Source organism: Fusarium proliferatum, assembly GCF_900067095.1.
Source record: "Fusarium proliferatum ET1 genome assembly, contig: FPRO_scaffold001, whole genome shotgun sequence".
NCBI lineage: Eukaryota > Fungi > Ascomycota > Sordariomycetes > Hypocreales > Nectriaceae > Fusarium > Fusarium proliferatum.
This window is the reverse complement of record NW_022194790.1, coordinates 317,836-343,656: the sequence shown is the minus strand read 5'-3', so window position 1 is coordinate 343,656 and position 25,821 is coordinate 317,836. Positions and strand designations below refer to the sequence as shown.

The following is a 25,821-nucleotide window of genomic DNA, read 5'->3' as shown; positions in this document are numbered from 1 at the left end:
ATCAATAGCTCTTAATGGTAGGTACTACAGTGGGGACGAGCCATGCCTTAGCCTAGAGATATGCCTATACCAGGATTATCGCACAAGTATGGGGTACTTTTGTAAATACAAGGCCTACACGCCAGGGTGTTATCTAAAAACACTAGACTCTATTGATCCAATTTCAGAGGCAATGTGACCCAATCGTGCTATGTTGTATGCCCACAAAGGTATAGATGCATTCTCTCGGCTATCGGCATCTCCTGGCGCCAATTGTGTCTCAGATTCTGAGGAACTATTGAGCGATACATGTTCTAGCCTCTGGTCCATCGGTTGAATGATTGTTGCGACTTGTAAGCAAGCTGAACACCAAGCTGTATCCAAACGCACAGATCTATATGGACTCAAACCTGAATCACAGTTGTTATCACGAGAAAGATCCCCCTCGTAATTTGTGCTTTTTCAAACGTTATCAGGACATAAAACCAAAGTCAAAGTGTTCTACGCCTCTCATTTTTACCCCATTCAGAGCCTAACAGAACGTATCTTCACCATGCCTCAGCAAGAGACTACGATACGGCATTCCGTGCCAGTCGCTAATCGCAGTGTGAAAGACAATACCAAACCTCAACCGTATGTCACTCCATCACACTGAACATAGCCAGGCTATGACTAATATATGTGACTGCATAGTCCTAAGACCCTACCAGCTCTCAAGTCAATTGACCAGGTAGAGTTGAACAATTTGCAGGGCGTTAAAGTACTGGATGGTGCGGGGGTCGTCCAACTGAAGGATGATAGTTTTCACATCTCCCAGGCCGTTAGGGATGCCCATATCGACAAGATTCGAAGTCTCAGCCAAGATAATCCATCCTTAGGCTCGACTAGTTTTCCAGGGATAGAGGCAACGCTGGACAGTCCTGCCACAATGTACGTTGGCTACTTCCATCCCGATGTTGTGAAGGCAATCAATGCATCTCCTGTAAGGCTACTCGATATCGAATATCGATCCGGACTCCCTGGACTGACGTGTTGCAGGAACTGCTCTGCTTTACTCCAAACGTAGTTGTCGAAAAATATGTCGTCACTGAAGAGCCCTGCTCTAACTGGGGGGCGTCCAAGGTCACGTTGTCGGATGTCAGATTCGACGAGATCCGGGCTCTTCCAAACTCATGGGTCAGAGACACAGCAGTCATGAACAAGAAGGGAGAGAATGTGACCATCTTCATCTTAGACGGGGAAGGTTATCTGAAAAACGACATAGAGGTAAGGTGCCTTGCAGATATCTCCACCAGGAGTCGTGTCAGCTAAGTAGGATGTTCTAGGCTAATCGTCCCTTTACCATCAATGCCTGTCCAAAGGTCGGTAAGGCCGAAGACCATTGCACCGTAGTCACCAACATTGCCTGTGGGCAAGATCATGGCAGTAGGTACCCATCGGCGCTCCTACTAGGCGGTACCTAACAAGTTTGAAAGTCGCTCCCAAAGCAAGTGTCAGAATACACTACTTCTTGGGCACGATGCCCACCCAAGGGTTTGTGTCATGCGCACTGTCTGGACTTCGATGGGCAATCCAAAACAAAAAGGTGTCCGGTCGTGTCGTTTTGAACATGTCTTGGGGGCTTTTTGACCCGGAGCCCGGTGCTGTTCGAATCGCATCAGGCATTCTTCAGCAGTTGATAAAAGAGTACAACATCATTCCGGTGGCTGCAGCTGGAAACAGTGGAGTAAGAAAACGGCGAAACAGACTTGTGGACGCTTTGCTGACATGGGATTCAAGACATGCTTGTCTAGAACATCCAAGGCCTGGCCTCAATGCGAGCCCGGAGTGATAGTTGTCGGTAACACAGACAAGAAGGGTGAGATCAACAAGCAATCATGCTATGGGCCATGTACGTAAACGAGGTACCCAGTGAGGGAAGTCTACGAAGATCTAACAAGGCAACCACAGTGGTGGACATCTACGCACCGGGTACGGATATAGCAGTGCCAGGTAGTAGCTTGACCATGTCAGGCACATCGTTCGGTAAGTTGGTGATACTCTTCCTTATTTAAGTCCTTTCCTTCGAATGCTGACAGACCCGCTTAGCCGCGCCATTGGTCTCTGGTTTTCTGGCCAATCTTCTCTCGTCCGAAGGCCCGGATAATAACTTCGCGACAATCAATTCTGGAGAACTGTGCAAAATGCTACAAGAGAGTTTCTCCGTTAAGACAGATCAATGGAAAGCCCCGAATCTGCTATTTCCGGGTGATGTGCGAACCATCACAGCACGCATGTCAAAGCCTGACTTTGACACCCTCACCATTACTGTCAGCATCAAGAGTCCAGGCCTCCAGACTAGATCGCTAATAAATGGCTACAGTTGACCAAGAGTATCTATGGGATCAAGCCTCCACGAGGCACAAAGACACATAAGACGAGCCTCGATGATCTGCTAAAGATCCTGACCGCAGTCAAAGAAAAGAAGCAGGATGAGTATGAGTCACTTTTGAATAAGCGTGCTGGGGCCGAGAACTGGGATGACATCCCCGGATTCAAGAACTCATGGGGCGACTTGAAAAGGTTCAAGTGCGAATACGACGTTCAAAACGAGACTGCGGCGAACGATATGATTCGTCAAATGTCACAGTTGTCACTTGATGCGCCAGGGGTCTGTAGCTGGACCGGCGTACTCAAGCCATGACCATTGGCCGCTAATGGCACTGTCAGGAGAGCATTTCTAATATACTAAGAATCACTCTCAAGTAGGTTTCCATTTCAAGAGCTCGGCCTAGATGCGTAGTCCAGGGTGGAATATTGTGTTCAATGGTTTAGGCTAGGGAGATGATGTATCTAGGCCATCGATGTATCTAGCGGAATACTTTTACAAAAAGCGCTACGAAATTATACATCGCTCTACCGCTTATTATCATAGTTCTAGTATTTATTCCTTACAGCAAGTTCCAGTCTGTTGAACTTTGTAACTGCCTTGTAGGAGACTACCTACCCACTTCTAAGTCTATTACATCTTCCATGTAGAATTAGACCAACAGATAGCCCAGTTCACCACTTGTTTGCCGGTCTTGGGTGAAGTCTTGCCACAGCCTAACTTTCCACTATATGGGGTATACATGATTTGCAGTATAAATGGATAGTTACTACGGTAATAGATCTTGGTGATGACAAGATTCACAAATATATTCAAGGTTAAACAACATTAATTAAATATCCAACCAGGTTCGAGTCCAAACGATATCTGGACCACCACCGGTTTCTAACCTACCAGTGAGCACTCTTTCTGACCAAGATCTCAAGGCTACCACTCACAAACAACCATAGCTGCATGCTGAATCTGCGCAGACTTGTCAAGGTCACGGCAATAGGTGAAGGTCCGTCTATCCGGGTGTGCCCTGCATGAGTGTCCCTGGTCACCACACCATAAAGCTCCTGGGTTTCCTGTGCCATCGTTCTCATACTGGCAGTCTCCATCTTGAGTCTTGACATCGAATGTGCCTCCAGGAAAGTGGTCGTCTCTCAGAGCGTCAATCGATAGAGTATCAATAGATACGTCGGCATGAATGGCGAGAGCGGGGTTGAGCGCACACTGCGATGCAGTCCCAAAGTCGGTGGAGTAGAATAGCCAGTTCATTGTGTCATAGAAGTCTTTATCCATCGGGACTCCATGGCGCTTGTTCTCGAGGATGATATTGAGTGCCTTGGTGGGACCTGCCGGAGGCGCTGGATCCTCAGTCGGAGTATCATCCTCTTCTCCATCTCTCTTCTCATAAGCTGCGTTGGGTGTGCCGAACATGCCCTCAAAGTACTTCTCGGTCGCATACCATGCGTAGCTATCAGCTGTAAATAAAAGAATCAGTCAGTGCCAAATCTTTTAGAGGTTGCTTGCTGCCTACCATTCTTGGCCGTACGAGCACGCCAATTTTTGTTTCTGGCGAGTCTTTCCACCATTCTAATCCCATAGGCCTTCACATTCGAGTCGTCATTGAGAAGTTGATCGGTGACAATAACTTGAGAATTCCATCAGCATTTGTAGCTCAATGATCATTGCGACGAAAACCACTCACCGTCATTTGTCGATGTCTCTGCCAGTGCGGGAAGGTGTGTCAGCTCGTGAAGTAGAATTTTACCCTTGCCGACCATGAGATTCGGGTTCTTTCTGTCACCTTCTGGCGCGTTTCGGAGATTGTCGACTATTTCTCCGAGAAACTCTTGACCGGGCGCCCAAAAGGGACTGCAAAGAACAATGGTGGACTTCTCGATGATGGCCTCGGTGGAAAATGCGTAGGCGCCGATGGAGCCAGATGAAGACTGAATCACATTTCCACATGTAACTTGGTCATTTGCTGCCCTGTGGTCCTGGTAGACATCTTGGCAAGAAATCTGCATCTTGCGCCCATTCTTGCTCAGTTCTTCGATATTGTGGAAAATAGCTGTTTACTGTTAGCTCGTGACGTTTCCCGCTTGACACAAAGCAGAGGCTCTCACTGTATATACGGGATATATCCTCGAATCTTAGGCTGATGTCATCTCCAAAGATCCTAGACTCAATCGTCCCGGGAGGATTGAACTGTTTCGAAACGCCGACAAGCGTGACCACATCGGCCCAAGCCTTCTCGATGTCCTGGCGTTGAGAATCACTACAAGCATCAAAGCTGACGAAGGGCGTGTCGCCAGGGACATTTTGGCGTGGCTGTATCTCTATTGGCTTAGCGAGAGTGCTGGAAGGTAAACCGAGGAGTAAAAGGCCAAAGGCCTTCACTCGGTTAATGGCAGAAGGCATGGCTCTAGAGTCTTGAGTTAATTGGTAGCGAAGTAGAAGTAGTTGGCTGATGATCGTTTATTGCCAGAGGTGATGCGATGTCTTATATTACTTTACTCGGCTGTATAGCCTAGTGCTGTCTCCATTTCAAATGATCCTGCCGTCGCCAGAAGGAGTTTTCGTAAAGGATTTTAATTAAAGGATTTCTAGAAAGGATCTGCACAGCCTGGTTATGTGCATAATGCTGCGCAGTCTCAATCTAGGGAACTTAAAGAAGCTTAACTGCTTAAAAGCAGGGGTATTGAACGGAATTCCGTTTCGAGAGGAGATTGTATACATGGATAACCATGTATAATTAAAGTGGAATTGGGGTCCTTTTAATAGAAAGGATTCAAGTGGTGGTTTAATATTTTACTAGCGGGGGCTAAGCAAATTACTAGCCGGGGCTTAGCGATTACTTTTTAGCCCAATGGCTAGAGGGCACCCTGTTCATCCGTAGCATTCTGACTAGCTATGTAACAACCGTGCTATAAACGTGCATCAAGATTGAAGCTTGGGCTATGTTCCTCTGCAGTTGAATGTTTTCTTACTAGCTAAGCTCAAATAGGCGATGCGAATCTTATTCTCTTGCTCACTGTGCCTTACCCTTAACAGCAACAGACCAGATTTGCTGAACACATCGAAGCCCTGCTTCAAAGGCACCTTGAATCCATCCATGAGTAAAGCTAGCCTGCTCACCTGCAAAGAATACCCTATTCTCCCAATCAGGCCTCTGCATAGTATCCAAGAACTTGGTCTTTTGCATAGGACCGAAGTAACAGAAAGCACTTCCACCAGCCAGCTCATCAGCTGGGAAGACCTGAGATGCTCCAGCTTCGAGAAGGTCAAGAGACTTGGCTTCGGGGAAGATCCTGTTCAGGTTCTCAGCGGCGATCTGGATCCGTCGCTCTGGAGAGAGGGATCCAAGGATAGTGGCGTCTTGTTCAAAGGTGTATGCTGCCATGATGACACCGCGGTTAGAATGTTCGAACTGGGTGTTACCGTCTGTTTTGGGGAACATGGTGTAACGGATAGGAAGATCGCTGACGAGACCACCGTCTAGGCCCTGGCCCGCTTCAGTAAAGACCTTCTCCCACCATCTCTTCTTGTACTGGAGGAGGATCTTGGTGACTTCCACGTAGCGAACATCTCGAACTGCCATTTCCTGCATGGGAACGAAGGGCTTTGACTTGGCGATTGTTCGCTGCGCCGTGTACGGGATTGCGAGGATGAGATAGTCAGAGTTGATGGATTTCTTCAAGCTGTTGGCTGTGACTTCGTAGGTCACCTTGACCGGAGCTTGGAGAGGGATTTGGGGGTCCGATTGCTCATGGATACCTATCTCGGTAACTCGAGCACCATAGATGATATCATCAACCAACGATTCTGTACAGCATTAGCCAAGGATGTTTTCAGCGAAGGCGCAGAAGTAACTCACTTTCTTTTCTCTCGCTAGAGACGAAAGCATTGGGCACAACATCCATACCCTCCTGAAGCTGCTGCATGCCCGCCTGCGCACCGCTTTTGTTACTTGACAGAAAGGCATCCTTGAAAGACTCAATGAAGCCATTCTCGAAGACGACATGAGCATTGCCAAGATCATACAGATTGATAGCATCTTCACTCCACCCCGCGACATCAGTCAAGTAAGATCGTAGCGTGTAGCTATCATACTTCTTGGTAATCGCGGCATATGCGTCCTTGATAGCTTGGACCTGAATCTTCTCGGGAAACGAGACCTCATCAGCGGCCTTTTTGTAAGCATCCCAAAAGTCATCCACGACCTGTCTAACAGCGTCTGTGAATAGCGTGTCACACGTCTTGCCTTTTTCGCATTCACGGAGGCCAGGAAAGAGGGAGAGCAGCTTAGCATCTTTGTCATGCAGAAGCTGATTGAAGCGATCGTAAGTAAGCGTCTCACCGTAGCCTGAAATGTAGATGAATTTGTTCTTCATCTCAAAGTCGAACAGCTGGGGCTTTAGACCGAAGTCTTCGATGTACTTGTGTAGTAGGTAGTGATTCGCGGGGATGCGCATGGCACCGCCCTCGCCATGAAGACCATGCGCGAAAGATGGTTCGCGGAAGGTCTTGACGCGTCCGCCGACTCGGGAAGAGGCCTCAAGGATGGTGACTTTGAACCCAGCTTTCTTGAGCTCATAGCCAGCACAAAGGCCAGACACACCAGCGCCAACGATAGTGACCTACTCACGTTTAGCGGGGCATATCTCAGAGAAGATTTCTGAAGGTACTCACTGTTGGGCAACCGGGGATCTTCTCGCCAGGTTTTCCCGGTCCATCTTTCATAAGAGCCAGCAGGACATCTTGCAACTGCTCAGACTCGTCGGGGATGGGACGATCCGCATCTCCGATTTCTGACTTGACTTTCTGGAATATCCTTCTGGAGCCATTCTGGTTGTGCTTCTTACACTCGATGAAGTAGCTCAGAAGTGGGAGGGTGCTCTCGGAATGAATCTCACAAGTGAGAAACTCATCCGTAGCGAGGTCGAATGTTGAAGCCATGTTTTCTTGGGGGATCAATTGTGGGGTTATGTCTAATTCTTGATTGCTTGCTTGTGACTTCGAAGAGAACGTGTCGCAATTGCGTGCTTTATGTAGTATTTTCTTTTCGGTCAATCGAAGCTGGAGCTGGGCCTGGGTATGCAGGCAACAGACGAATCAATGGCGGCGCCACTTAAGTGGCTGGCTGAGATTCCAGCAGTTCACTATCACATTACTCTCAAATTCTCAATCACAAACATATGTGTCCATAATCATCACAAGATATCACATTGCATACGCCACGAAATGCATGTAGGCTTGAAAGCTGAAAGGTATGTGATAGAGAATGGATACGTGGTGTTCTAGACCCGAGCTTGTTAGCCTGAGTGCCAACTCACTATTGCCCAGTCAGTGGCTAGCTGAGCACAACTATTAAAGTATTTTAGGATCCGATTTCGTAAAGCAGGTTGCAACTCCAGGCTTGACACTAAGCTACTTTCGCATCTGTTTAATCGCTGAGCATATTACCCCGCTGGTGAGGTCGTATTCCCTCAGTTGGCGGTTCTCAGAAGTGAGTCCCTACAGTTCAAGCCATGAGCGCTTAACCCCATTCAGCATTTCAGCTCTCGGTGGCTAACTGAAGGCCTGAGACATGCATTTTGTTGCCAATAGTCCATGTCGGGTAGAGAGGCAAGAGAGGTACAGTGAGAACTTTGGTGTCATTGGGCTCCCAGCAGGAATTCGAGAGCGGGAGTGTAGTTCTACTCGATTTAATTCGTGTCTAAATCGTGAACAGTGGAGGACTTGCTCCGGGTTAGTGGTTTTATCTGAGCTTATCTGAGCTTATCTTAGCTTGTCTTCTATTATCTTATCTTATCCTTGATAAGATAACTTCACAAGCAATGCAATTAACTGCTTGCTGCAAAAGATACGTAAAAGACAATGAAAACTTTAGAGCATATCGTGAATTAACTAAGACTTAAATATATACTATATTATTAAGCACTCTGGCGCACAGAATAAGTGGATGCAAGTTTTCAATCCGAGAAACTTTCTTTTGCGACGCATGCTTTATGTATTAAATTACAGCTAATTTCTTTCATTGATAATCTGTAATTATGCCATTGCCATCAAGAAATGAAACCGTCGCAGCTGCAATCATAAAACGATGCTGAAATACTTTAAGCCTGACATCACAATTTTACTTCAGATATTCTGTGCAATCAAGGTGATAACGCGATCAATTAATCCTCAGTACTTTGTTACACTTCAAGTTACCCTGCACCTTCACAGTATTCCAAGGATGACTAACAAATTGAGCGATATGGATGATCTCCATGCCAATTAAGCGTACGAGTTAGCTGCAACAAACTCGCCAGTCATCTGCATATTCTTTCCTTTTTTCGCTTTAATGATCTGGGAATTTGGCATCGAAATGCCCGGAGTAACGACCTCCGGCCCTTCTCCCGCTGCCGGTCCAATGCCCCCCATCGGCTCCGTTTGCCCCGAACCAAGAATATTGGTCACGCTCACGTGCGGGGACTGACCCTCTAACCAAACCGAGCCCAAAGACCCCACGGCGCGTTAACGAATCTGGGGTAGATCCGGGGTAAAAAACCCGCAAATGTGCAGCGGGCATCGGTCAAAGTCTCCCCCACAAGCAAGTTTTGGGGTTCATCTTGGCTGATGGATGGTACGAGTTCCTCGGTTCATCTACCGGAGAGGGAAATGTCACTGTCACCTTGGTTCCAACCCCACAAACTCTGATTGATAGATATAAAGGACTGTGGGGATCGTCAAAACGAAACACAAACACCAGACTCAACCATCTTTACTTCCACTTGAGTCAAGTGTTCTTCTCTTCAAGATGTCGAAGCAAATTGCCGAAGAAACTCACCTCCCCGACGCCGACGCCAATGACTTCCAGGGTCTCGTCCTCGCCGATGTCATTCCCCGCGATCGCAAGCCATGGTACTCCGACTGGACATTATGGAAACTCAACCTCCTCCTCCTCAGCGGTCTCTTGACTCAAACCGCCACCGGGTTTGACGCGAGTATGCTCAATGGAGCGCAGTCGCTGCCTCAATGGCAGGAATATTTCGGCCAACCCAAGGGGACGCGTCTCGGCGCTATGACGTTTGGACCCAACGGTGGTGTTCTCATTTCCATCCTCATTTCATCCCAGCTCTGTGATTGGCTTGGACGAAGAAAACCTATCTTTATCGGATCGATTACTATCATTGTTGGCGCGATTGTCCAGACCTGCTCGTATAATTATGGCATGTTTGTTGCTTCGCGCTTCATCATCGGTTTCGGTCTCGGTATTGTTTCCACTGCGGCGCCTCCTCTCCTCTCCGAAGTTACATATCCAACGCACCGTGGAAAGATGACATCTTTCATGATGGTCTCGTGGCCACTGGGTGCTATCATTGCGGCTTGGGTCACGTACGGAAGCTTCCAGATGCAGAGCTCTTGGGCATGGCGTCTTCCCAGTCTTCTTCAGGGCGCTTTCTCTGTTGTTCAGGCTTCGTTGGTCCTGTTTGCACCTGAGTCTCCTCGATGGCTCATCTACAAGGGTCGTTATCAGGAAGCTAAGGATATTCTTGTCAAGTGGCACGGATACGGAGACCCCAACTCTCGATTGGCCCGCTTTGAGATGGCTGAGATTACAGCGACGCTCGAGATCGAGAAGGTTCAGAAGAAGTCGCGCTGGGCCGAGTGGATCTCTACTCGCGGCAACTGGCATCGATTCTTCCTTGCTTTGTACATCCCCGCCATGCTGCAGTGGTCCGGCAATGCTCTCACCTCTTACTATCTTGCCAAGGTCCTCAACTCGATCAACATCACCGACCACAAGACCCAGCTTCTTCTCAACGCCGGTCTCCAAATCTGGGGCTTCCTGTCAGCTGTCGTATTCGCCACCATGATTGACAAGTTTGGTCGACGCAGACTCTTCCTCGTTGGTATGTCGGGTATGGGTGTATCATACATCATCTGGACAATCTGCTCTGCCCGCAACCAGCAGGAGAACTTTGAACATATGGGCTACGCTGGTGCAGTTCTGGCCATGATCTTTGTCTTCTCTTTCTGGTATCACGCATGTTCTCCCATTGGAGCCACTTATATCATGGAAGTCACACCATACTCGCTCCGTGCAAAGGCATCTATGCTGTACCAGCTCACTGGCAATTTGGCGGGTGTTTACAACGCTTTCGCCAACCCTGTTGCTATGGAGGCTATTGCTTGGAAGTACTACATTGTTTGGTGTGTTGCGATTGCTGTTCACTTGACTTTGATCTTCTTCTTCTTCCCAGAGACCAAGGGCTATTCTCTTGAGGAAGTGGCCGAGATCTTTGATGGGCCTGATGCTCCTGTTGGTGCTAATGCAATTGGACAGAAGAAGATGGATGACATGGCTATGCACAAGGAGTGAAAGGCAAAGGACTCGAGGGCTTGATATAGTAGTAGGTAGAAAGGAAGTGAATTGACTATTACGAGCTACTGTACTAGCTCAGTAACTATTCCATAGAGCCACATCATGCTTATAGGCCCTGCACTCAAGCGTTAACAGGCTAGGGGAGGAAACAAAACCCAAGACCTTAGCCCTAAATGATAAAAATACTTAGGTAAACTAGCCTAAGTTTAGGTTACTTTTTGCTAAGTTTATTTTAATACCCTATATCGAGGTCCGGTGTTTTCTTGCTCCCCAAGGGGTATTATACAAAATACAAGCCCTATTACCTTAGGCCCCAAGTGTAGGTCCTACACTTTTTTAGGCCTTTAGTACAGCGGTTATTTTGTTCATCACAGGGATTAAAACTAATTGCTTAGCTAATATCATTTGATTGGCTGGCTAGCTTTTGAGTTACCTGGACCCATAAGCACGATGTGGCCCTATAAGATCATCTTGAACAGTTATCGGAATGATACTAATATTCTCCAAGATTTAATAAGTTACGCAAGGAAAAGATTACAAAAAGAAAATTGCCACAGACAAACACTTCATCCTCTCGCCCAGCCATACTAGGGGTTACCATTATCTAGCCAAGCTAGCCGTAGTGGGAAAGAAAAGTGCATTGTTGAGACAGCTCACAACAGCGTCGCCGCTGCCCTGAAGAACGCTCAAGCAATCTTCCGCCGCTCCCTCTCCGAAAGGACCAAGAGCAGTGTCGCAGGCACCAAGGTTCAAGGCAAGCTGAACGGCATTCTGCCCAGCCAAGCTGGAACAAGCCGCTGGGAGTGTTGAGATACACACCCCAGAGAGGGCATTGTTAAGACAATTAACGACAACTGAGCCAGACGTGAAGAGACCGATACCCGAGGTGGTACAAGACGCCACGGTACCTGTGTTGTAAGCGCCGAGTGCTGTTCTACACGCAGGAGCGGCTACACCGATAGCGACGGAACCAGTCAAACTTCCAATGGACTCACAGGCATCGGGAAGTGTGAAGCAGGCCGGCTGAGGGGTTGGCGTAGGCGTTGGCGTTGGCGTAGTCGTCGACTCAGCGCAGTATGGGATGCCAGTAACGGTACCTGACCCGGACGCAAGGCCAAAAGCAATCTCAAGACACTCAACGATGCTTGTACCTGTTGTAGAGCCAGTGATGTCGCCAGTGGACAGACATGTCGCAGCACTTCCAGCGGCAAAGGGACCGAGAGCAACAGCGCAAACGGCAACATCGGCGACAAGCTCAAGGCCATTGGCATTTGCCAGATCTGTACAAGCGTCGGGAAGAGTTGTGATGCAACGCTCTTCCAAGGCATCAACGACACAGTTGAAGATACTCAAACCAGAAGAGCCAACGATGGGGGTGGTTGCGAGACAGGAGGCAACGTTACCAACGGCATAGGGCCCGAGGGCAGTGGTGCAGAGAGCGAGGACGGGGATTAGAGCTAGACCGTTGGTAGTCTCGAGTTGTGCACAGGCAGCGGGGAGAGCCACGGTACAAGTACCCGAAACGTTTGGTGAGGGGATACACTCAGTTGCAGAGGAGGATGTCTGAGCCTCAGGACTGGTTGGGCTTGCGGAGGTTGGAGCTTCGGTTGTAGCAGGCTCAGCAGACGTCTCTGCAGCAGATGAGGTGGGCTCAGCGCTGGTCTCAGGAGCAGCGGAAGAGGACTCGGGAGTAGATGTCGCGGCAGCGGTTGATGAGGTATCGGCTGCGCTGCTGGTAGGCTCAGTGCCGGCAGAAGTCGTCTCAGCGTCAGAGGACGTGGCTGGGGCAGATGAAGTCTCAGCCTCTTCGGAGCTGGCTGGAACATCACTAGAAGTCTCAACGGGAGCGTCAGAAGAGGTCACGGGGGCATCTGAGGTAGCTGGTGATGACGACTCCTCAGCGGGTGATGAAGTGGTACTAGCGGCAGTATCAGAGCTGCTGGTCGGTTCGGTACCAGCCGAAGAAGTCTCGGCCGCATCAGAAGAGGTGGTAGGGGCAGAACCAGAGGAGCTGTTGACACCAGCGTCGCTGGATGTCTCTGCGGGGACATCGGAAGAGGTCTCGGGGGTGCTCGATGTTGCGGGAGAAGAAGTGGCGCCGGAGCCATCGGAAGTGCTGGTAGGCTCACTACCGGATGAGGATGACTCAGGTACATCGGAGGATGTTGCAGCAGCAGATGAGCCGGCGTCGCTTGAGGTCTCCGCGGGTACATCAGCTGTAGACGAAGACTCTTCAACTGGAGCAGATGAGGACTCAGAGCCGGCTGACGAAGTTGGTGAAGCATCAGAGGTAGACGAAGCGCCGGCATCTGAAGAGCTATTGGCACCACCATCACTGGAAGTCTCAGCAGGGGCATCCGATGTAGCCTGTGAAGACTCGCCGGCCGGTGCAGATGAGGTTTCAGCCTCAGCGGTAGACGAGACACCGGTGTCTGAGGAGCTGCTAGCGCCAGCATCACTAGAGGTTTGGGCTGGGACATCCGATGTAGCAGAGGATCCACCAGATGGTGCAGAAGCAGAGCTGGCGGGAGAGTCACTGGTCGCGGCACCTGAGGAAGTCTCGGGAACGTCAGAGGTAGCGGGACCGGAAGAGGCACCGCCATCAGATGAAGTGTTTACACCAACGTCACTGGAAGTCTCCGCAGGGGTATTAGAAGTGACCGAAGACTCAGCAGCATCCGATGTAGTGGCTCCAGCGCCGGAGGTTGATGAGGCACCAACATCTGAAGAGCTGTTGGCGCTATCACCACTGGAAGTCTCGGAAGAACCATTCGAAGTAGCAGAAGACTCCTCAGATGCTGCAGACGTGGGAGCAGCGGAAGAATCACTAGAAGCGCCCGAGCTGGCAGCGGGACCCGAGGAAGTCTCAGGGGAACTGGAGGTAGCAGGCTCAGAAGAGGCGCCACTGTCAGATGAAGTGTTCACGGCAGAGCCACTGGAAGTCTCAGAAGCAGTACCCGATGTGGCAGCAGAGGACTCTTCAGCGCCCGTAGAAGTGCCAGGCGTCTCAGTGGGAATCGACGAAGCGGCAGAAGAGGACTCAGGAGAAGCAGATGAAGCTCCAGAGGATTCACCAGCGGTAGCTGCAGTGCTCGAAGTGTCCGAGCCAGCATCGGTTGTAGCAGAAGATCCACCGGAAGTTGACTCAGGCCCAGATGAAGAAACCGCCGAAGACTCTCCACTGGCTGCAGAAGTGGCGGACGCTGATGCACTCTCAGAGCCAGAGTCTGAAGAGGTCTCTGAGGGAACGCCTGAGGTACCGGAAGACTCACCAGCATCAGACGAAGACTCAGCAGGGGGGGCAGATGTATTGGAGCTCTCAGAAGGAACACCAGAGGTAGAAGAAGACTCAGGTCCTGATGAGGTGGAGGCACCTGCGCCAGAGGACGAAGCACCGGTGGTCTCAGAGCCAGGACCGGAAGAAGTCTCTGCAGGGATACCAGAAGACTCTCCAGCAGCAGAAGAAGACTCTCCTGGGTTGGCGGAGGTGTTGGAGCTCTCGGAGGGAGTACCTGAAGTGGAAGAGCCACCAGATCCTGATGAAGTGTCTGAAGGCTCTCCAGCGGAGCTCGAAGTCTCTGCTCCAGTTTCCGATGAGGTAGTAGCGGCACCTGAGTCAGAGGTTGAAGAAGCGCCGGTGGCAGGAGAACTAGAACCAGTAGAGGTATCAGGGCCTGATGAAATGTCAGTGATCTCTTCGGAAGACGACGATGAACTAGAAACTCGTGTAATGAATCCTGATGAGGTGAAAATAGGTTCAGTGGATACTCCAGCTGCGGTGGTCTCTGAGCCAGAGCCAGTTGAAGCTCCTGATCCAGTCGAAGTGGTCTCTACACCAGAGCTAGGTGAAGACTCAGTTGCAAGTTCAGTAGAAGAACCTTCTGAACCAATAGAGGTACCGCTAATAGAGACAGGAACACCAGTGCTGTCAGTCTCTGGAGCCGAAGCTGAAGACGATGCACCTTGTCCAGAAGATGAAGTGGCACCAGCAGGCTCAGAGGTACCAGAGCTTCCAGACGAGGCCTCGGATCCGGAGGGAACTCCAGTCGAAGATCCTTCAGATCCTTCGGATGCACTGGTAGTCGAAGAAGAAGCAACCGATCCCGCGGGGGTGGTCTCTGAACCGGAGTCAGATGATGTAGTACCAGATGGGGCTTCAGTTGAAGATCCTTCGGAACCACTAGAGGCACTGGCGGTAGAGGCAGGGGCACCAGTGCTTGACTCCTCAGCAATTGTCGAGGAAGCACCTGAGGTCTCTAAGCCAGTACCAGATGAAGTAGCGCCAGTGGGGATTCCTGTCGAAGAGCCTTCAGAGCCATCAGACGTACCAGCCGGGGCACCAGTACTTGACTCTTCTCCAGCGGTTGAAGAAGGACCCAATCCTGTTGTGGAGGTCTCAGAGCCGGTGTCAGAGGATGTAGCACCAGAGGGAAGACCGGTTGAAGATTCTTCAGAGCCGTTAGTGCTTGTCGCAGTAGGGGCACCAGTGTTGTCAGTCTCTGTAACTGAAGCGGAAGAAGCGCCCGAATTGGTTCCAGATGTCTCAGTACCAGGACTAGATGATATCTGACCAGTGGGAACTCCGGTCGTGGATCCTTCAGAGGCACCTGAGGTGCTGCTTGTAGTGCCAGAGGCACCAGTGTTGCCACCTGTCTCCGATGAAGCCAAAGAAGTACCTGATCCAGCCCCAGAAGTCTCAGCGCCAGAGCTAGATGATACAGTTTCAGTTGGAACTCCTGTTGATGACCCTTCAGAAGCTGCGAAGGTGCTACTTGCGGTGACAGGCCCAGTGGTGTCAGAGGCGCCAGTGTTACCACTAGTCTCTGACGGGGAAATCGAGGTGTCTGATCCAGCTCCAGAAGTCTCGACTCCAGAAGACTCGGCACCAGAGCCAGAGGACGAAACCGAGGGAACTTCAGTGGAGGATACTTCAAAGCCACCAGAAGTGGTGGTTGCAGAGCCTGACGCGCCGGTGTTAGCATTGGTTGCGGTATCTGAAGAAGATCCTGATGCAATTGGTGATGTCTCTGAGCCGGACTGCGAGGATGAAGCTCCTGAAGGAAGTCCAGTAGATGACTCTTCGAAAGCACCAGGCGTAGTGCTTGCAGATTCGGAGCCAGTATTACCACTAGTCTCCGACCCTAGAGTTGAAGAAGCACCCGATCCGTCTGAGGATGTTCCTGCGCCAGTGCCAGATGTGGAGACAGTGGGAAGTCCCGTTGAAGACACGCCAGAGCCAACTGAGGTGTCGGTAGACTCAGAGCCGCCAGTGTTGCCATTGGTCAAGGTATCTGAAGATGCACCGGATACAGCTGAAGTGGTCTCCGCGCCAGTCCCAGAGGATGAAGCTTCTGAAAGAACCTCAGTGGAGGTTACTTCAGAGTCACCAGAACTGGTACTTCCAGAACCAGGACCGCCAGTGTTGCCATTGGTGGCAGTCTCAGATGTAGTACCTGATCCAAGTGAAGATGTCTCTGAAACGAAGTCAGAGGACACAGCTCCAGAAGGAATCTCAGTTGATGATGCTTGAGAACCTCCAGAAGTGGTGCCAGTGGAGCCGGGGGCAACCGTGTTACCACCAGTCTCTGTAGCAGGGACTGATGAGGTATCAGAGCTCTGCTGTGACGCGGCGCCAGAGGTGCTTGAAGCTCCATCAGAGCTTCCTAGAGTAGAGGTTGACAGAGTACCCGATGGAGAACCAGTAGACTCGCCAAGGCCAGTGCTACCAGTATTGCCGTTGGTAAGGGAGCCGGAAGCTTCTGAACTCTGTTGGGATGCCGTGCCAGAAGTACCCGGGCCTCCAGCACCAGAAGTCTCTTGACTTTGAGAGCCAGAGGTTGGCGGTACTCCCGAAGCAGTAGCAGTCAAAGATCCATCGGTGCCAGTAAAGGTACTGCTCAAAGACTCAGTACCAACGGTGCCACCGTTGGACAGGGTATCCGACACTGAGGATACAGAAGAAGCACCTGAACTCTCTTGGGACGCGGGACTATAGGTACTGAAGGCAGACTCAGAGCTACCAGTAACAGAACCTGACATCTCACCTGACCAAGCTCCAGTCGAAGATACTATAGAGCCACTGAAAGTGCCGCTCATAGAACCAGAGTTGGCATCGGTCAAGGAATCAGAGGTAGAGGGATGGGAAGAAGAAACATCTGAACTTTGCTGGGAGGGGGAACTGGAAGTGCTTGAAGCGCCAGAGTCGGAGCTTCCGGGGGAAGACGTTGACTGACCTTGAGAACCATTAGAGGTTGATGAAACACCTGAGCCCTCGCTAGTTCCGGTGGCTCCAGGGGATACAGTTGAAACGGGCGTGGGCTCGATCACGATCACAGTACCAACAGGATCTGTTCCAGATGGGGACAGAGTAATACTTGTGCCAATTGGTCCACTACCTGTGATGGTGGTGTAGGGACCAGTGAAGGTAGAACCAGGTGCTGAAGTTGAGGGCTCGAGGATGATGACAGTGCCGATAGTATCTGTGCCTGACGGTGGAAGCGTCAAGGTAGAGGTGCCAGTAGCGGTACCCGTGTTGACGCCAGTGATAGTAGTGAAAGGACCGGTGAAAGTCGAAGCAGGAGCTGAGGTCGAAGGTTCAAGAACAATGACAGTTCCGATGGTGTCAGTTCCTGTTGGAGGCAGAGTGATGGTAGATACCCCCGTGCCTGTGCCTGTGTTGATACCAGTGATCGTGGTGAAAGGACCCGTAAATGAGGAAGCAGAGGCTGATGTCGATGGCTCGAGCACGATGACGGTTCCAATGGTATCGGTTCCGGACGGTGGGAGAGTGACTGTTGAGGCTCCTGTGGCGGTACCTGGGCTGACACCGGTTATAGTGGTGAATGGACCAGTGAATGTTGACGCAGGTGCTGATGTCGAAGGCTCTAATACAATGACTGTGCCGATTGTATCTGTTCCAGATGGCGGAAGTGTGATGGTCGAGGCTCCAGTCGCAGTACCTGTGTTGACACCAGTGATGGTAGTGTACGGTCCGGTGAAAGGAGGAACAGAAGTTGAGGGCTCCAACACAATAACAGTGCCAATGGTGTCGGTTCCAGCGGGTGGCAAGGTGACGGTCTGGGCTCCCGTAGCTGTGCCTGTGTTCACTCCGGTTATGGTGGTAAATGGGCCAGTAAAGGTTGTTGGGACTGCAGAAGTGGAAGGCTCTAAGACGATAACAGTACCGATAGTATCTGTGCCACTAGGAGGGAGGGTTAATGTAGAAGCACCAGTTGCTGTGCCAGTGTTCACTCCGGTAATCGTTGTGAAAGGTCCAGTGAAGCTGCTCGCTGGGGCTGAAACAGAAGGCTCCAAAACAATCACAGTACCCGTAGGGTCATTACCAGAGGGAGGCAAAGTCAGAGTGGAAGCGCCAGTTGCAGTCCCCGTATTGACTCCCGTGATTGTTGTGAAGGGGCCAGTAAAGGTCGTACGAGTAGAGGGCTCCAATACAATGACTGTACCAATAGTGTCCGTGCCAGAAGGAGGTAGGGTAATAGTAGAAGCACCAGTTGCAGTTCCAGTGTTTACGCCCGTGATGGTGGTGAATGGTCCAGTGAAAGGCCCAGTGGCACTGGCGCTGGTTGAAGGCTCAAGCACGATAACAGTACCAATGGTGTCAGTACCGGAAGGAGGTAAAGTAACAGTAGAAGCCCCGGTGCCAGTGTTGACGCCAGTGATGGTCGTGAAAGGACCCGTGAAGGTTGTGCGAGTCGAGGGCTCGAGGACAATCACAGTTCCGACTGAGTCAGTGCCAGAGGGAGGAAGAGTCACAGTTGAGGCACCAGTTGCAGTCCCAGTGTTCACGCCGGTGATAGTAGTGAAAGGTCCCGTGAACGTCCTGGTTGTTGAGGGCTCTAACACGATCACTGTGCCGATAGTATCGGTACCAGAAGGAGGCAAGGTTACTGTGGAGGAGCCAGTGCCAGTGTTGACGCCAGTAATGGTAGTGAAAGGTCCAGTAAATGTCTTGGTCGTGGATGGTTCCAGCACAATGACAGTACCAACTGTATCGGTGCCGGAGGGCGGAAGTGTGACGGTTGAGGAACCAGTACCAGTGTTGACACCGGTGATGGTAGTGAATGGTCCAGTAAAGGTTGTGCTTGAAGGGGGACCAATCACGATAACAGTACCGCTTGGGTCACCGCCTGAAGGAGGAAGTGTGACGGTGGTTGGGATGGGACCGGACCCTGTGATGGTGGTAAAGGGGCCAGTGAAAGTGCTTCGCGGTCCAGTCGTGCTAGGTTCAAGGACGATGACAGTACCTACAGAGCCTGTGCCGGAAGGGGGAAGAGTGACAGTCGTGCCCGATGAGCCGGTGTTGACTCCAGTGATGGTTGTAAAGGGGCCGGTGAAGGTACTTGGCTTCGATGTCACACTGGGCTCGAGGACAATGACAGTACCGGTAGGATCCGAGCCTGAGGGGGGAAGGGTAACAGTTGAAGCAGCGGTGCCGGAATTGACGCCAGTGATTGTGGTGAAGGGCCCTGTAAAGGTCGTCCTCTGGGCAGTCGTGCTTGGCTCAAGGACAATAACCGTGCCGACACTATCAGTGCCCGAGGGGGGAAGTGTGACTGTAGTTCCAGCAGAACCAGTGTTGACTCCAGTGATAGTAGTGAAAGGGCCTGTGAAGGTGGTCTTCTGAGCACTTGTACTAGGCTCCAAGACGATAACAGTGCCGATGGAGTCAGTACCAGATGGGGGGAGTGTCACGGTTGTACCAGCAGAACCAGTGTTGATACCAGTAATAGTGGTGAACGGACCAGTGAAGGTGCCCTTTGAAATAACAGAACTGGGGTTGGGGACTCCAGAGCCTCCAGCCGTGGTATGGGCCGAGCCACCAGACGAAGCATGTCCAGATCCAGAAGATGCCGTAGGTCCAATAACGATAACAGTGCCAGTGCCATCCGTGCCAGATGGTAGAATAGTGAGAGTTGTTGCCGGAGACTTACCTGTGTTGGTAGAAGAGGGCTTGGATCCAGGAGATGTTGGATCAATAATGATGACAGTTCCAACACCACCAGTACCAGAAGGAGGGAGTGTCAGAGTGGTAGCCTGGGATCCTGGACCAGCGCTCGTGATGGTCGTATATGGACCAGTGAAAGGCTTGCTCTGAGTACCAGTACCAGAGGGAACAACCACGATAACAGTTCCGCTGGGGTCATTGCCCGAGGGAGGAAGAGTCAAAGTGGTTGGGTGACTTCCAGCAGGTCCATTGTTTGTAATAGTCGTATACGGTCCGGTGAAGGCGGGACGTGTACCACCAGAGCCGCCCGAGCCACCCGATGGGTTGACTATGATAACGGTTCCGGTGTGATCATTGCCAGAGGGCGGTCGGGTGATCGTAGTGGGGTTCGATCCGGGGTTGTTGCTAGTGATGGTCGTATAGGGACCAGTAAAGTACGGTTCCGGGTTACTAAATGAAACTCATTAGAATACGTCTCTTCCGAGATCCAATTAACAGATAAACTTACCCAGTGATGTACCTAGTCGAAGTCTTGGTGATAGTAAACGCAGTGACCAAGGTAGTAGGAGCACCAGTGATAGGAATCGTCGTCCCATCAATAGTAAGCACTGTATTGCTAGTGAACACAGCACTTATACTAACAGGCTGAAGCCCAACGATAACTTCAGGCTGGACCTTGACGATAGAAACACCGTCAGGGCACTCTTCCGTAGGTCGAGCTTGGGTAGTTGAGCCCAGGAGCAGAAGTTCGGGGATGAAACGACGAAGACGCATTGTCGAAACGAATGACACCCAAAAAGATTGTTGTAACAAAGAGATGAAGAAAGAGAGTGTTGATGATGAATAACAAGATTTCTAACTGCAGAAGACTCTGATATTTATGGATAAGGTTCTGAGAAAGGGGGATGGAAAACATCACGAACGACTTTCCCAAAGCGAACATATCGCGAGAATGGCATGTTCGAACTAGCTACTAAGGTTTATCTTGTTGAGTTATTCTCTAAGCATCTGGGCCAGGGGGAAGACATACTGTTAGGAATGCAAAGATAGTAAACCTTTCAAGTGAAGTTATTCTCAGCCCACCTCGCTTAGAAGCTATATTGAAGATAAATCAACCGTATTCGTTACTCTCTCGCTTCAAAACGCCACCAAATTCCTCGAATGTCATGATATTATCCTTTTCAAATATCCCTCTGTCTGCTTTAGGCATCGTAAGGTCTTGGGATGGTGTTGAGGGGGGCCTTTTGGTTGACTCGTTGGTGATGATTCGGAGTGTCTGAAGTATAAGTCACATTAACTCTGCCCTACTTAAGGCAAAATCGTTACCCGCGGGATCTGGATATGGGTGAAAGTGGATATAACGTGGGTTTGATAGGACGGGAGGGTCTTGAAGGAGAGTTTGTGTAACGATCCACGTTGATGCGAAGGGCATTGCCGAGACAGACCTTCTACTTCCGGTTATGATTTTCAGCTGGATATGCCCATTGTCAGTTCCAATCATTGTCTAGAATAGACGAGATACAAACCTAATCTGGATAGTTGGTTCAGAAAGACATCAGTTATCACTCTGGTCCCACGGAACTGGAAGTCGGAATGGTATCATTAACCAATGCAGGGGACATTCCAGCAAGTCTTGGAGATGTGATTAAGTTTTCTTCTACTTTCAAGTGCGGACTAGATCAAGACTGCAGGGGATCGCGTGCCGGATTTGTTGTGATTGTTGTTGAGAAGACTTCACCTGATGCGTGATCTTTGTGAAAGACTAGAGACATGCCAGCGTGAAAAACATAAATACTCCAACCATCTTTTCAGAGTGGAAATTAGCGACGCACATATCACTGCTTCACTCGTTAATCATGTTGCTCACTCCGCTCATTCTTCTCTTCCCCGCCGTCAGTCATGCATCTTGGCTTCCTATCAGGCTTCCCATCAGGCGAGGACAGCTTTCAAGCCCTGAAGACTGTACCGTGACAAGCACTCTTTCCCCCATCACTGTAACCAGTCTCCATCCTACCTCTACCTTTGGACCCCATGGTTCTGGTTCTGGCTCCGGCTCTGGCTCTGGCTCCGGCTCTGGCTCTGGCTCCGATGGTTCCGATGGTTCTGGCCATGGTCAGGTGACAGGTGGCGGCACTCTCATCTACACCACTGCCCTTCCAACCCTTGGCCCCAATGGTCCAGGTGTACATACTTATACCATCACCGCCCCCTGCGCCTCGTCTCACTGCCAGAGACCTGCCTCCACCGAGTGTCCTCCTGGTTTCACCACCACAGCCGTTATCTGTCACGTCTGTGGCGAGCACCCAGTCACAACCACTTTGACTCTCCCTATCGAGTCAGCCACAGCTGCTCAGGGGTCTCAAGGTGGGGCCGCCAAGGCTGGCTCTACTCTTACTGCGGTCGCCACGTCCGTTGTTCACAAAACCGTCGTGCCTGTTTCTCCCGCTGAGAGCGTGTACCCATGGATTTCCCGCGGTGGTCCTGAATTACCCGATGCTCAGAAACCGTCTCAGGTCTCTGGTGGTTCAGATGCCAAGCATGATGGTGCTGGAAAAGGCGACGAATTACCCGATGGCCCTAAGAACACCGGCGCTCCCGAATTGCCTGCTGGTGGAGGTGCGGACACTAGTTCTCACAGCTCCACTGTGGATGCACCTAGCGGAGCCTCTACTGCAGCGGGTAATGAAGCCGGGCACGGAGACGGAGATGAAACGGGATCGGAGTCGGCATCCCCTTCTGACGACGCTAGTCCATCGGCCGTCGTTGTTACTGGCCACGCGGCCGAGACTAAGGTGACCAAATCTGTTGTCCTCAAAGCCGTTCTCTTTGCTGCTATGGTCCTGTATCCTCTCTACATCTAGTCCAAAGGGGAAATGATATTCGGAGGCATGTCGAGTCAGAATGTGGCGTTTCTCTTCTCATAATAATCGATCTATTGCGCTTTCAGAATTTTACAGTGCCCTTGTACCTCTGCATCTAAGACAAGCATTGAACTGGCGGGGGGATCGATCTATTAGTTATCCTTACTTAATGCAATTCATCCACTTTGTTTTGTTGGCCAAACTCATTCTGAATCCCCGTGATTGGTTGAGTGTTTCAGCGGCTCAAGTCAATGTCTCGGCATCGGCTAGTCGACTCCATTTCGAGCCGCCTCCAGCTGAACAGGGGTTTACAACGGCGCCAAAGACGTGCTAGCTTCTCTTGTCAGCTGTCAACTACGGGCTAACAGTTCAACTGCCTCATTGATGGCGACGTCAATATCAGCCACACTTTAATATCGTTGGTCGCCTTGTAAAATTGTAGCAACATTATCAATACCAATATTTTATCCATTTGCAGTCGATAATTGACTATTAACTTTTCTGCCCTGAAGTCACTCCATCATCTGGGCATCTCCGTTCTGTATTTCTCCCATCAAAGCATCGTACCATGCATCAAGAGCCTCATCAACATTGAATCCACCTCCATCCAAGAACTCATTCACCTGGTTCACATATGCTTCTACCCCGTCACCCATCGAGAACATTATATCGTCGCTAGGGTTAAGAATAATTCCTTGTGACATTGTGCCAGGGGATATGGTCGAGTTCATAGCCCCTGGACTAATGCTGGTGAAAATCGTCTTGGCGTAAACTTTATTCCTGACAGCCTGGAACAAGTCTTTGTACTTTGTCAAATATGGAGCTCTCATATTAGTAATTCCTCGGTCAATCAGGTCTAGGCAAATCGCAGTGTCGTTGAAATGTCGATGTGACCTCGGAGCATCATCTCCAGTCTGTGGAAGGGCCATCGCTTGCCTGCAGGATAAGCATGTCAGTCACATTCCAGGGTTCAGCTCGTTCAGTTCGTTCAGCTTGCCGAACTTACCAATCGTAGTAAAGAGCCGCTAGTCCGACAAGGATAATATCATGCAGCTGTCTAAAACATCGACAAATAGCAGAAATGCCATATTCGCCCTCGATTTTGGACCAGTGACTGATTGCAGTCGATGCAGCCTTGGAACAGTAGGACGCCATTTGACGCGATGGTACCATGAATGTCGGCGATGGTCTGTGTAGTAGAAGCTGCAAAAGGCAGTACTCAATTTTCATCTCAGAGTACTCTCGAGATGGCTTCAGTCCCATTGCCTCCAATTGCTGCTCCCAGAGTTCGAGGTCTCTCCGGATTTGGTCTGAGGTCGCACAAATCTGCTGGAATGTAGTATCCATAGCCGTGCCGCTTGGCCCTCTCGCTATGTAGATCGACTCAAGGATGCGACCACCAATTCTCCGCAATGTAATAATGTGACGAATAACCTCAACGTTGTGCTGGTGGAGAACGGGGGCCATGGAGCTCTCAAGAGGGGTCAGTGCATCGAAAGTGGCTGGATTGGGTAACATGGTGTGGACTGCGTGGTCCCGAATGGATAAGACTCGCCCTGTCAGAGTCGCAACTTGTCTAGTTTGCGAGGTCAGTCGAGTCAGAACTCTCAATTGGGCAAGACAACTGACCGCTCCAGGTTGTATGCACACCACCACGTCCTATTCCGGACTTCTAACTCTTCAGCTGTGAAACCCCAGTTCTTGTTGTGACGGTGGAGTCCTGCCTCTATGGCTGCCGACATGATGTACCGGCTGAGCTGCCAGAGGTCGTTATTGTGGCTGCTGTGAGACGAGTCTAGCATCCATATCGCCAGAAGCAGCACTGCTTGAATCCCGAAAAGGTCTCTTGGATGTTGACTAAAATTGTTGAAGAAGCGCAATGAGGTCTGGAAGTATGCATTGGAGTCGTTGAGGTCCATCATTGCTGGAGACTGGGCACCCTTCGTGGTCAGTTGACTGCTTGCTAAAGCTAGAGTAACAAAGACAGTAAACTTTTCATGGTCACTGCACTGCCTAGGACTCTCATAGATACGCTGAAAGACCCTTCTCAAATGCGGAAGCTGTAAGAATGGCCACCAGATGTGTACCCTAGAGATGTAGATGTGGAGGAGAGCCCTTGCGATAGGCTGAGGCGGAAGTGCAGCAGTTGCTTCACACAGGGGCTGTCCAAGACCACTTCCCTGACTCCCGGAATCCCACGAGGGAACAAGATTGAGTTGCTTGAAGAAGATCCTCGCAAATGTCGATCCGGCCGCGCTGCCGACTGAAGCAGATCGAAGATCAGCAGGGTCGTCAATTGATGATCATGATCGATCTTCACTCACCATACTTGCTACCTGAGTACAGATCTGATCCTCCCGTGGTGAGGAAACCCACCTCTTCAGCCTCCTTCTGCAGATCAGCACGGGGCTCCGGATTCACGTCCGAAGGCTCTGGGTCTGGCTCAGGGACGGTCTCATTGGGTGTTGGGACCAGTCTCAGCCTTGCTTCGAGGTCATTAATCCTATCTTGAAGGGCTTTTACGACTGAGTATGGGTAAGATACACAGTCTGTGATATTGCATGCTTCATTCTGTCGTGCGCATGCCGTACACTGCGGAACTCTGAGGTCACACTTAGACTCGGTGTCAGCCGAGAGTCTCAAAGGAGCTTGTTGTTGCGTGTAGATGAACTCACTTTGACCTTACGTGACCGACATCGACTGCATGCCTTCGAAACAGATGGTTGAAGCGTTGAAAGCATGGAACATTATTGTTTAGGGTAGCGATATTCTTTTCTTCCTGGTGAGCAAGGACAACAGCCAAGTCTAAATGTCTCGCACCCATCCGAAAATAGTGGGGCCAGCATCGTTGACGCCATAACGGATCGGAATTATGCAGCTACCGAGTCGACCGCTATCTGGACGTTATCCGATATCTCGCTTATCGATAAGCATTAGAAAACACCTCGATTTACCAACGCGTATCCATACATCCAGTCTGGCATATGTCATGATTCATTCAGGGTATTTCGCTGATGGAAGTTCCAGTCAAATGAGATTGGCTTTCTTACTTATTTTATTTAATTTACCTTAAATCATGTCAACAGTCAGCTCATCACCAGCTTCATTCCAGCGCGAACATCGACATTTCAAGACAACGTACAGGGTAGCCTCTTCATGCATCGATCACAGGACGCCCTACTGAAGTATGCCGCGACTTTGTATGTCTCTGGTTTCCGACTCCTGACCTTTTTCTGCTGCGTACGACGCCTTGTAATTGATTGCGGCTATATTCCTACCATTAAAA

General features: G+C 50.4%; 7 protein-coding genes across 7 annotated transcripts; 3 read left to right on the top strand and 4 right to left on the bottom strand.

The window, feature by feature from the left end:
* Positions 1-532: 532 nt before the first annotated feature.
* Positions 533-2,727, top strand: FPRO_02024 (uncharacterized protein; the record flags this gene model as incomplete). Its single annotated transcript, XM_031222125.1, has 10 exons — positions 533-612; positions 673-961; positions 1,018-1,245; positions 1,305-1,404; positions 1,455-1,705; positions 1,759-1,870; positions 1,930-2,004; positions 2,068-2,288; positions 2,342-2,629; positions 2,689-2,727. 10 exons carry the CDS (start codon positions 533-535, stop codon positions 2,725-2,727), a joined length of 1,683 nt encoding a protein of 560 aa, XP_031074449.1.
* Positions 2,728-3,274: 547 nt separating this feature from the next.
* On the bottom strand, positions 3,275-4,756 carry FPRO_02025 (uncharacterized protein; the record flags this gene model as incomplete). Its single annotated transcript, XM_031222014.1, has 4 exons — positions 3,275-3,813; positions 3,870-3,983; positions 4,041-4,406; positions 4,462-4,756. The coding sequence occupies 4 exons, from the start codon at positions 4,754-4,756 to the stop codon at positions 3,275-3,277; spliced, it is 1,314 nt and encodes a 437-aa protein (XP_031074448.1).
* A 610-nt stretch (positions 4,757-5,366) lies between these two features.
* On the bottom strand, positions 5,367-7,294 carry FPRO_02026 (uncharacterized protein; the record flags this gene model as incomplete). Its single annotated transcript, XM_031221903.1, has 3 exons — positions 5,367-6,160; positions 6,213-6,975; positions 7,028-7,294. The coding sequence occupies 3 exons, from the start codon at positions 7,292-7,294 to the stop codon at positions 5,367-5,369; spliced, it is 1,824 nt and encodes a 607-aa protein (XP_031074447.1).
* A 1,846-nt stretch (positions 7,295-9,140) lies between these two features.
* Positions 9,141-10,706, top strand: FPRO_02027 (uncharacterized protein; the record flags this gene model as incomplete). Its single annotated transcript, XM_031221792.1, has 1 exon — positions 9,141-10,706. One exon carries the CDS (start codon positions 9,141-9,143, stop codon positions 10,704-10,706), a length of 1,566 nt encoding a protein of 521 aa, XP_031074446.1.
* A 603-nt stretch (positions 10,707-11,309) lies between these two features.
* FPRO_02028 (uncharacterized protein) lies at positions 11,310-20,448 on the bottom strand (the record flags this gene model as incomplete). Its single annotated transcript, XM_031221680.1, has 2 exons — positions 11,310-20,124; positions 20,183-20,448. The coding sequence occupies 2 exons, from the start codon at positions 20,446-20,448 to the stop codon at positions 11,310-11,312; spliced, it is 9,081 nt and encodes a 3,026-aa protein (XP_031074445.1).
* A 1,082-nt stretch (positions 20,449-21,530) lies between these two features.
* FPRO_02029 (uncharacterized protein) lies at positions 21,531-22,535 on the top strand (the record flags this gene model as incomplete). Its single annotated transcript, XM_031221569.1, has 1 exon — positions 21,531-22,535. One exon carries the CDS (start codon positions 21,531-21,533, stop codon positions 22,533-22,535), a length of 1,005 nt encoding a protein of 334 aa, XP_031074444.1.
* A 512-nt stretch (positions 22,536-23,047) lies between these two features.
* On the bottom strand, positions 23,048-25,276 carry FPRO_02030 (uncharacterized protein; the record flags this gene model as incomplete). The annotated part of the gene is made up of 5 exons (XM_031221458.1): positions 23,048-23,471; positions 23,542-24,111; positions 24,165-24,798; positions 24,860-25,148; positions 25,211-25,276. The coding sequence occupies 5 exons, from the start codon at positions 25,274-25,276 to the stop codon at positions 23,048-23,050; spliced, it is 1,983 nt and encodes a 660-aa protein (XP_031074443.1).
* Positions 25,277-25,821: the final 545 nt, after the last annotated feature.